This window comes from Helianthus annuus, chromosome 14 (genome assembly GCF_002127325.2).
Source record: "Helianthus annuus cultivar XRQ/B chromosome 14, HanXRQr2.0-SUNRISE, whole genome shotgun sequence".
In the NCBI taxonomy this organism is placed as follows: Eukaryota; Viridiplantae; Streptophyta; class Magnoliopsida; order Asterales; family Asteraceae; genus Helianthus; species Helianthus annuus.
In genome coordinates, this window is record NC_035446.2 from 87,363,782 (window position 1) to 87,380,849 (window position 17,068).

General features: G+C 36.4%; 1 protein-coding gene across 1 annotated transcript; it reads left to right on the forward strand.

Annotated features, from left to right (window-relative positions):
• The first annotated feature begins 3,127 nt into the window (after positions 1-3,127).
• On the forward strand, positions 3,128-4,289 carry LOC110905559 (cyclin-dependent kinase F-4). The gene has a single exon (XM_022151215.1). It carries the CDS (start codon positions 3,163-3,165, stop codon positions 4,228-4,230), a length of 1,068 nt encoding a protein of 355 aa, XP_022006907.1. The 5' UTR covers positions 3,128-3,162; the 3' UTR covers positions 4,231-4,289.
• The last annotated feature ends 12,779 nt before the right edge of the window (positions 4,290-17,068 follow it).

Sequence of the window (17,068 nt, forward strand, 5' to 3'; positions counted from 1 at the left end):
CATGGTAATTATCAAATACATATTCATGACTATATCCAACTGAGTGTACACTTGTTGTAGTGAGAGATGCCATGTTATCCAAATACATGCAGAGCCTTATTCAAATACATGCAGAGCCTTTTCAACGTGTGATGATTCTAACGCGTTATACATATAACGCGTTATATATACGGCGGTGGTGGTGTACGTGATTATATAACGCGTGACGGTGGATCCATCACGGACCGCCCCCCTCCCCTAACCTGCACAATCTATTTCAAATCAATCATGTATCACATTAATATTTGTATTATTATTGTTGTTGTTAATATTATAATTTGTATTATTGTTAAAATATTATTAATATTTTTGTTAGAATGTATTTGAACCGTACACGAGTAATTCAATAAAATTAACGGTATAAAAATCTTAAATAGTATAATATTCGAACCGCACCGAGACTTGGTATAATAATATAATTTAAACGGAATAGTATTGAAACAGTATAATATATTCGATCCGTACCCGGATATTTCAAAATATTTAACGGTATAATATTTTAACGTTATAGTATTTGAACCGCACTCATACTTGGTATAGTATTTTAGTTTAAACGGTATAATATATTCGAATCGTACACGAGTATTTAAAAATAATTAATGGTATGATATTTAAACGTTTATAGTATTCGAACCGCACTAGACGTGGTATAATAATTTACTTTAAACGATAACAATATAATATATTCGAACCGTATATACGTTTTTCAAAAAAAAAAAAAAAATTAACGATGTATAATATTAATGGTATAACATAACGGTTATATATTTTAAGCGATTTAGTGTTGGAACCGGATGAGAATTTATAACACAAATACACACCAAAATAACCAAACAAAATTCTGATGGGTTATATACGTTGCGTATAGAGCTATACGCAGCGTATATAAACTGTAGTTGGATGTGCCTATGATTATTGGGCCGGGCGCTGAATTTCATGAAACTTATAGGTTGCGTATACCTCTATACACAGCGTATATAAACCCTAAGTGTGCAAACAGACAACCTTGGTGTGCCAATAGATTGTGCCTTTTGTTATTAAGCAAAGTAAAGAGTCACCATTTTCTCTCTTCTACATCCGATCTCTAATCCACCAACAACATTGTAGTGGAGACTAAATCATTACTGTAGAAACGTTATCTGAGACATGTCCCTATGCAGGATGATCCGATTGTAAATGGCCTGAACTTCAATCTGCAAAACAAAACATCATTAGGACTCGTTACATGAATGAAATTATTCCTGTAACCATCGTTCGACCGACGTAAGAATAAGTATTCGTATGTGGGAGTAAAAGTATTTGAGAGATAGAAGGAATGGAATTTACCTTGCGATTTCATCCTCTATTTATACTTTCTAGTGAATTAGGGTTTCTCCTTAAATCGGAGAGTTGGTTACGCATCATCTCTTATTCTCTCGGAGGTCATGCTAATCTTTTATTTGCATGGGGATATTTTTATACCATTGTTATTAATATTCTTTATTTAATGATGGTTTGCCTGACCCAGGCAGGCCCGACCCAAAGGGTGTGCAGGGTGTGCCATCGAACAGGGTCCAAAAAATTTTGGGGCCCAATAGGAAAAAGGTCTTTATATTTATATTTAGAGTATATGGTTTCAACTTTGAACAATGATGTTGCTGTAGCTGAGTGGTTTCGCGTGTGAATGTTTAAGAAGCGGTCCCTGGTTCGAGACCTTTTATCAACCTTTTCATTTCTGTTTTTTTTTTCCATTTATTCTTGGTCCCTGAAGCCCATACATATGTTTTTTTCATTTGTTTTACTTGATGGTTTTTTGTGCACAATGTATGTAGATTTCTTAACAAAATTTACATAAGTATTAATTGAACTTCATTATTATACTTATAAATAATTAATGTATGAGTTTAATAAATTGAAATGCATTATTACTGTTAAAACCAATGTTTCGTATTATTACACGAATTCTTTTATTTATACTAAAATGTTTCTTTAAGTTAATTTTTTGTTTATACTAAATTGTTTAATTGTTAATTCTCAATATTTGTTATTAAAATCAACACGTAATTACTTGAAAATATATGGGCTCATTTTTCCTATGCGTATAGGGCCCTTGACTCCGCATTCTTAGGGACCAGCCCTGACTATGCATGGTTACCCAAGATCAACTACAATAAAGAATCAACGACTCTTGAATTGAATGCTATAGACGAACAATGATTCACAAGACTTTTGACAAACAGTTTGATAATATTTTTTTTTCAAAGCCGACTCAGAGCAAGTGGCGGGTGGGCGACTGCTCTCATCCCAAATCAAAATAGGGCACAAAAAAATTTATAAATTGTATGTTTTTAAAGAAAAAACTTTAAGGGCCTGTATTTATGAACCAAAAACGTTAAAGCCCAATTGTTTTGAATGCTAACTGTTTGCCAATCACATTCAGAAGACCAACTGTTTTAGTGCGTAATAGATTAATGACTTGCCCAAATCAATAAACAAACATGATGAATTAATGAATATGACCCAAATTTTTTATGTTGCACAGAGCCAAAAATAAATTTAGCGACTTTCGAAGACGGCCCTGGACAGTGGATAACTGTGCCGAGACATTCCTCCACAAGTACAAAAGATAGAAGGAAAAAAATATTTTAAAACACCACAAACTTGCCAAATCAGACCCGCCACCCAATCAGTTTTCTTTATATTTATGTCCATTCTATTTTTTTAAACACCTTTTTAGCCCTATAGTCATTTTGAACTAATTTTAAAAGTCAGATTATTTATTTTCTTAAACGAACTAGTGCAAGTAATGTTCCCTCAATTCAAATCGTTTAGTCACAAATCAAGGGATTCACCTTTCTACGCACGTAATATTAATCAACGAATCAGTATAAAATCTTGAAAAATAAATGAAACAACGGTATTTTTAAAACTCAGATTTGTAAATCTGAATTTTGTAGATATACTTATCTCGTATTTAGAGAACTTATATTAAACAATAATATTTTACAGTTACAAATAATAAAACTTCTAAACACCGACATTGACAAAATCCGTATAAATTAGTAACACACACACCCTAATTTCATATTCACCATACTACTAAATAAATTGCTTCAAAACTCACTGTACTACAATCTATACGCTATGGAGAAATACGAAAGAATCATGGAAATTGGACGCGGGGCTTATGGAGTTGTGTGGAAAGCCATGAATAAGCAAACTGGTGAACTTGTTGCGATCAAGAAACTCATCGAAGAATATCACACAGCGGAAGAGTGCATGAACCTGAGGGAAGTCAAATCACTCATCAAGATGGCCAATCATCCGAATATCGTAAAACTCAAGGAGATCATACGAGAAAACAACACATTGTTCTTGATATTCGAATGCATGGAATGCGATCTCTACAAGTTTACGGCTGCAAGAACGAAACCTTTCTCCGAAACAGAAATCAGAAACTTGTGTTTCCAAATCTTTCGAGGTCTTGCACACATGCACCACAAAGGATACTTTCACCGTGATCTCAAACCGGAGAACCTTCTTGTATCCAAGAATCTGATAAAGATCAGTGATCTTGGTATGGCCCGTGAGATGAATGGTAAACCGCCATATACGCATAATGTTACAACATTGTGGTATCATGCCCCAGAGGTCTTTCTACGTGCGCCATATTACAATTCTTCGGTTGATATGTGGGCAGCTGGTGCAATCATGGCTGAGTTATTTACCAACCAACCATTGTTTCAAGGTTCTTCTGAATCAGATGTAATGTATAAAATCTGCCGAGTGCTAGGCACCCCAACTGAAAGTACATGGTTCTCGGGACTTGATCTTGCTAGAAACATATGTTATCGGTTTCCTGATTTCCCTGGTGTGCGGTTTTCTGAACTATTGCCGACTGCAAGCTCTGATGCGGTTAATCTTATTGCTTCACTTCTTTCATGGTGTCCTTGTGAAAGGCCCACAGCCATGCAAGCGCTCCAACATCCTTTCTTTCATGGGTGTTATCGCGTGCCTCCAACCGTCCGCCTTGAAGACACATGTTGTAACATTCTTAATTCCGTACCACTCGTGTTCAGGATTGCTAGGCAACGAGAGCTGTTGAAGGAGACAAGAAGCTTAAGAAGTTGTGCGACTGGGTCAGAAAGAGTGGATGCAAGTGAAGATCCGATTCACAAGCTCCTGTTAAATCCATTTTTGTTTTTGAAGTAAAAGATGTTTTGGATGTAATAGAATCGAAATACCCTGAACCTATATGGAACTGAGGTAAACTTTGTGTATAGGGTTTTAGTTTGTATTGGATTTGTTCTGGTTAATCAATATTGAATGACCTTTTGAATGCCCAATGACAAGCAACTGATATTAATACTTAGTCATGAATGTGTAGATGCAATCGTACACTTATAAAGTGGATATTGTTTAAGTTCTATGGAATGGAATATATTTAAGAGTTGGTTTAGGGTTATGTGAGTTTATGGTTAAAAATTATACTGTATATTAGTGTGTAGATAATTTGAAAAAAAATATTTGCTATTTGATGGGTATTACTCTTTTATTCCAGCCCTAAGGGGTAGGGGTGGTTATCACTCACCACCCATTTATCACTCACAACATCCAATTTGGTAAAACGGGAGCCGTTTGAATCCGATTTGCTCCATAATTCGTCACCGAATCTGTGAGATCCGGTTGTATCAAAATCAACGAAGCGGAAGGAACGAGAGAAATATGTTTGTATTGTTTTATGAATTCATTCACCATTGTTACACTCATACACACTTGTTTCAGTTTTGACTAATTGAGTTTAGTTCCATCACCTGTGAACAAATTAGTTAAATCATCGCCTAAGAAGATCAAAAAGTGTCCCGAATAATGATGATGATGAAGAGCTTTCGTACGCTCATGTTCATATTCGGAGAGGTCAAGCAACCGATAGTCATAGTTTTGCAATCAAAATCTAGACACTAACCACAAAGTCTTTATAGTTCGACACCATTTTTACCACTAGCAATATAGCTACAGGTACTAAGAAACACACTATAAATCGATCATTGAGCCCTATCATCGTTTCAAATACTCATATTTTGGTACCATTATTATTGCTTTTCTAGACTTTGGATCGCTTGTCCTCAGTGGCTGGGTGACCAAAGTTTTTTAATTTTTTTTTCAATGGGGTCCTCATTTTCAGTGTTAAGACTTTTCACCAACTGACGTTAGAACTTTTGGGTCGGTCAGCGATCGGGTCAGGGCAGGGCGATGAAAATAATAAAACACAATATCATAATAAAAACGTATGATCATTACTCATTTTTAAACACACAATAAAAGTACAATGCCAAAATTCGAAATGTAAACAAAAACAATAAAAAATATTTATAAGTTGTTCCCTGCGTAAGGATCCATGATTACTGTAGGTCCGGGTTTCGGGATCCAAACCGTGATTTTCATGATTATGTTCAAAGATGGAAGAGATAAGAGATGATAAACAAACAAACTTTGTATTAATCCGGTAGTAAACATTACAAGTCGGCCCGATTACATGGAATCCGAACTAATACCAAAGAAGTATACATCCGGGGAGAAACCAAGTGGTGATTTCTCCCGGTGAGGTCTCAAACCTCCTATCACTCTCTTGCACACACTTGTGCTCTCACTCTTGTGTTGCAAATGACAAGGTGTTGGTATTTATACCAAACACAGGTTGCACGGTCGAAGGATTAAACTGACTGGTCGATAGATCATCTGTCGACCATCCAGCTTTCGAAAGATACACACATACCTCGAAGGATGCCATATCCTTCGAGGTCCATCTTCAACCTTCGATGGATATCTTTCGAGCTCATCGAAGGATACACAATCCTTCGATGCCTTATCCTTCGACACCAACATTAAACAACCATAATTTGTCTTGCAACCACACACGGTCAAACGAATAACCCTCTCGTTTGACCACTTCAAACGAGCGGGTCTATACACGTTCGATAGACCGTTTCACTAACTATTACAAATTCAGCGTAAAATAATAACTAATCTATTCGACAAGCATCGGACACAAAATCTGCATCAACAAATTCCCCCTTGTCCGTTGCTGTCGAATGCTGAACATGCAACTGCAATCGATCTTCAGTCAAGTATTCATCTTCTCTGTGTAAACAAATTCCCCCTTGACCGATGATCCAGGTAAGTAGTATCTTGATGCTCATTGTATAATATTTCCCCCTCAAAGTACGCGTATCCGTGTTGAGTGTTGTGCAATTTCCTCAAAAGGCTCAATTGACCGATCTTCCGCTGATCTTCCAATACTCCAACCGGCATTTGATAAGGGTTCCATTCTTTAACAACTGCATCAAGTCTTGATCTTCAAGCGTCTGTGCAAAACATTCCACGCAGAACCGTTTGTATCACCAGAAAATCACAAACTCTACCACCTGAGATTGCGTTTAGAAATTTACCGAGGAAATTCAACATTTGAAAATTTTTATCCCCCCATTTCTTTGGTAAAATCTCTAAACCTTAACAGATTCTTTCCACTTCAAAGAAACTGTCGTCAAATGTTCACCAATTCCCTCCACTGAGCGGAACTGTCATCAATCTTCATTGAATGTTCTCGGTTCCGAAAATTCACGAACATGACTTTCTTCTTTGCATAATCTAGTTGAATAAGAACGTCCCCTGGTACCCCGTAGGATCTGACTTGTATCCCCCCAAAGACCAAAGACTTTGTGAACTCGTTAGGACCGGTATAGACGTTCCAGGTTCATACGTTCGTCTTCAAATGCGAGAATATGACAATAAACAAAATCCTTTCGAACATTTCCGAATAACCGGTAACAATCATAAATACTGATGCGCGGAAGCGAACATATCGTGTTGTTTTTGGCCCATAATAGTCGCGTCACCATTTTTGCCATTTGCATCGGTAACCGTGACTACCCCACATTTTTCAACAATCAAGTTTTCATCATCTTTTGTTTTCATCATGCTGCATCACCCCGCGCGCTCCCAAATCCGTACAAATTTGGCGTCGACATTTACAGGCCCGGTCAAGTAATCTTCGCAAATACCCGACCCCCACTTTGCAAATCGCGACCCATTAGAATAATTTTGTACTCTTGGCTAACTATTTGTTCAAAAATTCAACTATTCTTGACCCATATATAAGCCTTGGGCCACTAATTTTTGAACTTATGTTATGTGGGCTGCTCTAAAAGTCTGCTAGTCACTTAAACAACATTCGGCCCAACAAATTTTAACATTCCACAGAATCTTGTGTGTCACAGTATGAGACAACAAATGTGGGCCCAACCAAATTAGGTCTTCCATCGTTCACAACAGCAACCACACAACCCTTTCTCTCTCTTCAATTTTCAACTTCAAAAGTCATACTCCATTGTCATCTTCCTCCTACTTTCTTGTTGCACAGCCGCCAATATCTTCCATACTCTTTCTCTCTTCTCTGTGAAACACAAAGAAGCAACCACAGACAACAGCAACTTCTTTCGAACAGATGACCCTTCGATTTACTTGGTTATCTTTCGAAATCAGTTAGGAGAAAGGATGATCCTTCGAAGTTGTTAAAGAGATAAAATTGATCCTTCGAACAGATTGATGGTCCTCAGAAGATCCTTCGAAAAACATCAGATCTTTCGATTCTGTTGTGAGTGATGACCCTTCGAACAGAACTGTTGATCTATCGATTGTGGTTAATCTGATCTTTCGATTGTGATTAATCTGACCCTTCGAAAATCAGTTTGATCTTTCGAAGTCTGTTGATGAAGATGACCTTTCGAAGTTAATTGAATCTGACCCTTCGAGGTTCTTTTGATCCTTCGAGTGACTATCTGACCTTTCGAAGTTCTTCACATCTTTCAAAACATGAAGATGTGAAGAACATCAAGAACACAGACACCTGGGTAAAACAGCAGATTTAACGAAAACACTTGAACACCATTTTTTATGAAGAAAACTTGAAGATTTAGGAGAAAAACATAAAACCCAACACTCGTTTTATCACAGATCTGAATATTCGGGTCCAGATCTGAGTTTTTCTCATTTTCACCATTTTTTACATCTTGCACAAAAACCCATAAAAATCACAGATCTAGAGCACATGTGACTTAGTAAACGGTTAGTTTTACTAAATCGGGCACCATGGCTCTGATACCAATTGTAGGTCCGGGTTTCGGGATCCAAACCGTGATTTTCATGATTATGTTCAAAGATGGAAGAGATAAGAGATGATAAACAAACAAACTTTGTATTAATCCGGTAGTAAACATTACAAGTCGGCCCGATTACATGGAATCCGAACTAATACCAAAGAAGTATACATCCGGGGAGAAACCAAGTGGTGATTTCTCCCGGTGAGGTCTCAAACCTCCTATCACTCTCTTGCACACACTTGTGCTCTCACTCTTGTGTTGCAAATGACAAGGTGTTGGTATTTATACCAAACACAGGTTGCACGGTCGAAGGATTAAACTGACTGGTCGATAGATCATCTGTCGACCATCCAGCTTTCGAAAGATACACACATACCTCGAAGGATGCCATATCCTTCGAGGTCCATCTTCAACCTTCGATGGATATCTTTCGAGCTCATCGAAGGATACACAATCCTTCGATGCCTTATCCTTCGACACCAACATTAAACAACCATAATTTGTCTTGCAACCACACACGGTCAAACGAATAACCCTCTCGTTTGACCACTTCAAACGAGCGGGTCTATACACGTTCGATAGACCGTTTCACTAACTATTACAAATTCAGCGTAAAATAATAACTAATCTATTCGACAAGCATCGGACACAAAATCTGCATCAACAATTACATGTTTGCCTACTTTCCTTAAACAAGTAACAAACCAAGCAAACTTACTTCCATCAGAATTCAGTTATTTGGTTGTATCCTTTAGACTCAAAACAAACAGCCGAGATTATACTTTGGAGACCTGTTATGCACTAGGAAAACGCTTAGTCAGGCTGTTGCGCATGCGTGTGTTTGTTTTTTTTTTCTTTTCAATCTCATTCTTTAAAAACATTAATGTTAGTTTGAATTTTAAAAGACCAAAAAAAACAAGTTTTATAAGACTGGAACTCTTGACCTCTTTGTTTGAAAAAAAAAAGGATTTACCACCATGCTAGGAAAGCAAAAGGACTTACCAACTCTCTATGGGGTCCTTAAAAAAAATATAACAGTTCTACTAGATTTTTTAGAAACATTAGGGTACGGGGACCTAGACTCACTCTATATGAGTCTGCCCCTACTTGCCTCAATGTTGTGATATTTAGTAACATAACTTTTTTTTTTTTTTTTTTAGAGTTTGCATTTGTATTAGTTTACATCATGCATACATTTGCTTTTCCTAATGACTATGATGGTGCACCTTATAAAGGAGAGGTTTTAACATGTCTTGGTGGTGCGACCATGATGGTCACTAACCACATATAAGCAGTTAGATGTAAACACATATGAAATCTCAAAACTATTTTCAAATGGGTTTGTTAGTATGTTTTCATTTTTGTTTTTAATTCTAAGATTGCATGATAAAAGGTAACTGTGTTATCATTATACTTGTTCCAATGCTTAAGTTGAAAAAAGTAAATGTTTAGATCTTGGCTTAATTGATTTATCTTTGATTTTACAATCTTTTGATAAATTTTGACAGGGCCGGCCCTGACAATTCAGGTGCCCTGTTCAAGCTCGGAAAAATGTGCCTCTAAGGCCTTAATGAAATCGATAATGTGAAGTATTTTCTTTAAACAACGATTAAAGTTATATCAATAAAAATTGCAATTACCAAAATGATAAAAATCATAGTATTCGAATAAGTGAATAATATGTCATAATAGGCTAATAGCTAACCGACAGAAGCTCTCTTTAAAAAAATTAATTTACTTCACACAAACTAGTGATCTCGAACACAAGCAGTACTCATTTTTGTAGTTACATAATAAAATGATAAAAATATTTTTTTTTGCCTTTTCTGTGCTAAAAAGTCTTGCCATGGAAGATGGAGTATTTTGGTTTATTTTTAAAAGTTAGCAAAGATCGATCGAATTCCTTTTATAAAAGAAGGATATATGGTAAGTCAGAAAGAAAAAAAGCAGAGCAATGGAGTCGAACCTGTGCTCCACCCATATGCAGTAAACGCTCAAAACCAGTTGAGCCACATCCTTATTTTGATATACTTTGGGTTTGATAATATTTTATATACATATATAAGTAGGATTTTTTTAAACGTGCCCTCGGATTAAACGGGCCCTGGCCGGTGGTCCTCCCCGCCCACCCTCAGGGCCGGCCCTGAATTTTGAAGCGTAACATATGTATGGTAGTTAGTGTGAGTCTATATGGTATATATGATGTCTGTGTTATTTACACTAACAAACAACTAATATTAATACCCAATGATGAACGTTGTAACGTATTTAACTTTTTTTAATTAATGTGTAGATGTGATCGTACACTTATCAAGTGGATATTATTTAAGTTCTATCAAATGGTGTAAATTTAAGAGTTAGTTGGTATGTGAGTTTGTCATTAAAAATTATATATTATTGTGTAGATTATTTTGGGAAAAAAATATTTGCTATTTGATGGTTAATACTCTTTTATTCGAGCCCTAATAACTTTATTGCATTGAAAATTTAACCCTCTCAAAATAGGGCTGGCATATCGTGTATACCCGTACACGATAAGACACGACACGAAAAGACACGATACACGAAATCCCATACACGAACACGACACGATAACTTATCGTGTCTTTTTTTTTCAAACACGAACACGACACGATATACATGAAAATTACCTGTTACTACCTGTTAACACGACTGTTCAACTTTTATACATGAAAATTACCTGTTAATACCTGTTAACACGAACAAAAACAGGAACACGACATGCTATCTGAGAGTTACAAAGGGAGTTTAGGGTTTTTTTTTTTTTTTTTTTTTGAATTGAATGAGGAATGAAAATAGAAAGGAATTAAGGAACCCACACGCACATGCCTGATGAGTTTTATTTAGTTTAATTTCTTATCGTGTACTAACGGGTATTAATAGGTAAACATGTATTTAACCTATTTATACACGGAAATTAACATGTAATTTCGTGTCTACCTGTTTGGTACACGATACCTGTTAAAGCCATACACGATACCTGTTAACTTCGTGTAGGTTCGTGTCGGTGTATTCGTGTATTCGTGTAAATTTGCCAGCCCTACTCAAAACAAACAACCGAGATTACCTTTGAATTTGTCCTTCTCTTAAATACAAGCCTCACTTCGTTAATACCATCTTCACACAAGAAAGGCACAAAAATCTTCATTTCTTCAACCATTTAAATCAAGATTCTACTTTGGAGACATGCTATGCACTAGAAAAATGCTTAGAGAGGCTGTTGTGCTTTCCCTATTTAGACATTTGTACTCTCGTTATATCCTATTTTGTTTCAAATTGTAATCCGAGACTTGAAATCATAATGAAAACTCATTGGTGTTGATCATATTCATGTTATAATTCTATGTTATGTGCGCACGACTTATTACATTTGAAAACACGTTAAACAAGTTCAAACTTGTGAAAACTGTGGAAAGATATCCTAATTTAATTCGTTATAATTTATTTATTTATTGTTTAAAATAATTAATGGATTTAGATTAATATTTTTAGTTTAAATCTAAGTTAATTAAATTAATTAAGAAAAATCAGTTAATAAAGTCAGTTAACACAGTTAGTTCAGTTGATGAAACTTCAAGGACTAAACTGCAATTAATAAAACTTAAAAAGGATAAAAATCGGCAAAAAGAGCCTAACCCGGATCGAACCGCCGTCCCACATCTCACACACATGCGCACTAACCAGATGGGCTACCATCATCGCTGGTATAAACTCTCTATTTATTTAATTATATACTCGATTAAGCGAATTCCATTTGAACTTATTTGCCGCCCAGAAATTCAGCAAGACGCGTTGACCCAATCTGTTTCCAATTCTTCGTTGATTTCTCGAGAATTGGCCGAGGTTTCCGCGTTTCCCCTATTCGAATCAATCATGATCGACTTTCCAAGATTACGGGACCATTTCCAAACTTACAAGACGCCTTCAATTCACTATATAAACCGAGCCTCACAAGCCACTCTCGACACCCTCCACATCACTCAAACCACCTTCACGCTTCGAGCATAGCCGCAGAAGTTTGGGACTCACCGGAGCTCAGAGACGACATCACGACACCTTTCTACATCTACCTGCTACTCGCCGGAATTCTGCTGGAGCGTCGGAGTCGCCGGAATTGTTACGGTATACATTTCTTGTTCCATTTTGTTATGTTCGTTCAAATCTCCTGTTGATATAATACTCTTACTCCATTCGTTTTATTTTGAACTTCTCGTTTTAGTATGTACATATAACAGTTCATGTAACCATGAAGATGATTCTGTTAGTCGATTTATATATATATATTTTCTTATAATTCGAGACCAATCCATCTTTGTTTTTCACAACTGTAACTTTCGTTTATTCAAAACTAGATTTGATCAGTTTTCTTAACTCAAAACAATAGTAGCTTGAATATTGAAAAATTTATAGCAGCAAGTTATGTTCAAATAAAATAAACAAAATGATATTCAGTATTATTTCTACTAAGATTATTGCTACTGTTAATATTATTATTATTATTACTATTAATTATTGTTATTATTATTGTTAGTCTATTATTGATAGAATTTAACATCCTTTTTATTAAAGTTAATATTACTATTATTTGTATCATTTTATTATTATTAATTAATACTCTCAATTTATGTTAATGGTTATATCAAAACCTTTATCAATTAAATCCTAATCGAACCATCTACAAATTAGTTAGCATGTAATTGGAACGTACCCTTATATATATACTAAGCTCAATTAATACATAAGTGATACCTAGCAAAATAACAAAATTCAAATCAATAAATATTAATAAGTTCGTTATTTTAAATATTTAGGTTAACCTCTCACGTTCGTCCTCTTGGATTTCTTTACTCGTGCGTTATTTTACAAGCAATCGCAACGCAACCACTGTGAGTATACTCGATTCCATTTTCATTTTAAAAATATTTGGGTCCAACATGTATTCCATATTCAAATTACACAACACACTTGAGTCTTGTTTTTATCACACTCTATCCACATTTAAACATGAAACGATTTGATGCTTGTAACCCCACATTCTATGCAACTTGAACGATATTTGAATGCAACTTCAACACTCTTTAGTGCAACTTCATTATATGAAACTTGAACAATATTTGAATGCAACTTCAACACTCTTTGTGTGCAACTTCATTATATGCAACTTGAACGATATTTGAATGCAACTTCAACACTCTTTGAGTGCAACTTCATTAAATGCAACTTGAACGATATTTGAATGCAACTTCAATACTCTTTGAGTGCAACTTCATTTGGATGCAACTTGAACGATATTTGAAAGCAACTTGAACGATGTTGAAAAGTGGTAGCTAGTGTCATCGTCTTCATGTTGGATATTGAGCAACTTCAAAACTTGTTTTATTCTACTATGCTATGTATCAAACTTGTATACTCGCCAACTTCTTGTTGATTTTATTTTAATACATGTTGCAGGTTGATAGACAAGATGATGAAGAAGCAAGTTAGGGTGGACTAGAAACTCACCTAGAAAATAAACTATGTTTGAAATTTGATTTATGTTTTGATCATGTTTGAACAATGTATGACATTATAGCATTTATGAAATTGAATTTAAATTATATTGTCACAATAGTGTTATGATGCTTTTGAGCGATTTGTTCGTCTCATCCCGATGTTTCCGCCATCGGTTGGGGTGTGACAGATTGGTATCAGAGCCATAACTATAGGGAATTAGGTAGAATTGCTTTACTTTTACCTAGTCTATAATTTAGGAGATTTATCCTTAATGTGCTGTTTAAGATTATCTTCCCTTCTATCTTCTTTGCTTCCCTCTACTTTCTTTGGACTTCTAATATACATGCCTTTCCTAAGGCTAACACAAAACACACTTGGAGGCTTTGAAGACACTCTTATAACACAATCGAAACGATTCATCAAAATAGGGGTGATTCCCACATTTGGTGAAGACTTTCACTCAGCTATACTTTGATTTTTGCACGAAATCTACCCTCAAGTTAGGAGTGATATCCAAATCTTGAAGGGAGTTTTCCATTTCACATTCTAGTGGACCCTTATCTTTTGAAAAGTACCAACCACACTAGGGTATAATGTTATCAAGTTAGAGGTGAAACTCACATCTTGTTAACTAGTCCCATTCCTCGATTTTCAATCTCGCCAAAGTTTCGATTTTCCCAATCGATTAAGGACGTGTAGTAACTGGAAGGACAAATATCGTTAATCGCTTCTCGATGAGAGTATTTGTCTATTAGGCCAAAGCACGTTTCCTTAATTCGAAAAGGATTTCGATTTACTTTGGAATAGTCGTATGTTACGTTCCGTGACAATCCATGTTTTACGTTAAATCTCTTTTATGTCATCTCAATTACTATGTGTTTTACAGTTGAGCGTTATTTTCATTTCAAGCTAGGAGACACAAATCACACTATCATCGAAATCTAAAACAACTAATAATATTCTCTCGTGAACAGACTAAATTTATTATGCTTTCATTTTACATGTTACACAATGTGTTAGCATTTGAAAGTCTATGTCAAACAATGTTATACTGTGTGTCAAACAATGTGCTATGTGATAGCATTTGAAATTCTATGTGAAACAATGTGCTGCATTCATGAAAACAAGCTTTCCTAAACAAAACATTATGATTAAAGTCTCATCCATTCTTTGTTTTGAATTCTTAGATGTCGTCATCTCGTCAATCTTCCTACTCATCCAAGAGGTCCAAGACCAGCTCTCAAAAGAAGATGATGGCATTCATGGCCAATCAGATCGCTCGTATTGTCCCTAAGATCGTGAGTGAGATTCAAGCTTCAAACACTCCCAACACCTCTGTTGACTCAAAGGTGGTCCAACCCAAACCTGTAACCTTTAACTACAAACACTTTGCCTCTTGCAACCCCAAACCTTTCACTGGCAAAGATGGGGTGACCGCTATGCTCGAATGGTTCGATAGCATTGAGGTTACGTTCATCAACAGCGAGGGTCCTGAGGAACTCAGAACGGTAGTGCTACTGGAGTGTTTCAGGCTAGAGCCTTAGAATGGTGGACCAATGAAAGGAATATTCGTTCAAACGAAGTGGCTTATGCATTACCTTGGGAGGAGGTGAAACAAATGATGATGGAGGAATTTTTCCCTCCTCATGAACAACAAAAGCTTGAGGAAGAATTTTGGGCCCTCAAGCAAATCGGTGACGACAACCTCGCCTATACCACCCGTTTCAAGCAGTTGAGCTTCATTGTACCACACCTTGTGTCAACCACTGATCGCATGATCATAAAGTATATCCATGGGTTACCTTCTGGCATGCGTGACACTATTGAAGCAGCCAAACTTGACAACATCGAGGCTGTCTATCGTCTCGCCGCTAGCCTAAACAACAATCGTGTTCGCGATAAACAAATTGCAACCCCGACCAGCTCCTCTAAGCCAGCCAACCAAATTACCCACCAACCAAGTGGTAATCAGGACAAGAAACGTCAGTTTCAAGACCCTGTTTGCAACGCGGTTGTACCTGCTGGAAACCCAAACCCTAACACACCTAGAAACGCTAAGAGGCAATACACCGTGACTCAGCCAAAGTGCCCCATTTGCAACTATCACCATCCCACCAATACCCCATGTCGCCATTGCACTGTGCGCAACCGTTTTGGTCACCATACTGCCCACTGTCCGCGTACCCAAAACCCTAACCTAGCAAACAATGTTAGAGCCTGTTTCAAGTGTGGGGATACGATGCATCTTCATCCACAATGCCCTTTATAAAATCAAGAACGACATCAGGCACTACCAGGTCCAGCTCAAGATAACAATAAAGACATTGATGTCAACATCTGATGGAAGTCCGTCACGATTGAGGTTATTTTTTTTTCAACATTCATGTTTCATTGAGCAACCATCATTTTGTTCCCCTTCGTTCAGCCTTCCTCTTAAAGATTTCGAGGACGAAATCTCCTAAAGTAGGGGAGACTGTAACGCTTCTCATTTTCGTACCTTCTAATTATAGCTAGTCGTATTGTACTTTCCCGATTTAGACATTTGTACTCTAGTTATATCCTATTTTGTTTCAAATTGTAATCTGAGACTTGAAATCATAATGAAAACTCATTGGTGTTGATCATATTCATGTTATAATTCTATGTTATGTGCACACGACTTATTACATTTGAAAACACGTTAAACAAGTTCAAACTGGTGAAAACTGTGGAAAGATATCCTAATTTAATTTGTTATAATTTATTTATTTATTGTTTAAATTAATTAATGGATTTAGATTAATATTTTTAGTTTAAATCTAAGTTAATTAAATTAATTAAGAAAAATCAGTTAATAAAGTCAGTTAACACAGTTAGTTCAGTTGATGAAACTTCAGGGACTAAACTGCAATTAATAAAACTTAAAAAGGATAAAAATCGGCAAAAAGAGCCTAAGCCCGGATCGAACCGGCGTCCCACATCTCACACACACGCGCACTAACCAGATGGGCTACCATCATCGCTGGTATAAACTCTCTATCTATTTAATTATATACTCGATTAAGCGAATTCCATTTGAACTTATTTGCCGCCCAGAAATTCAGCAAGACGCGTTGACCCAATCTGTTTCCAATTCTTCGTTGATTTCTCGAGAATTGGCCGAGGTTTCCGCGTTTCCCCTATTCGATTCAATCATGATCGACTTTCCAAGATTACGAGACCATTTCCAAACTTACAAGACGCCTTCGATTCACTATATAAACCGAGCCTCACAAGCCACTCTCGACACCCTCCACATCACTCAAACCACCTTCAGGCTTCGAGCATAGCCGCAGAAGTTTGGGACTCACCGGAGCTCAGAGACGACATCACAACACCTTTCTACATCTACCTGCTAC

Excerpts from the sequence above, each read along its gene's own strand:
- LOC110905559 (XM_022151215.1), top strand. The coding sequence starts at position 3,163 with ATGGAGAAATACGAAAGAATCATGGAAATTGGACGCGGGGCTTATGGA.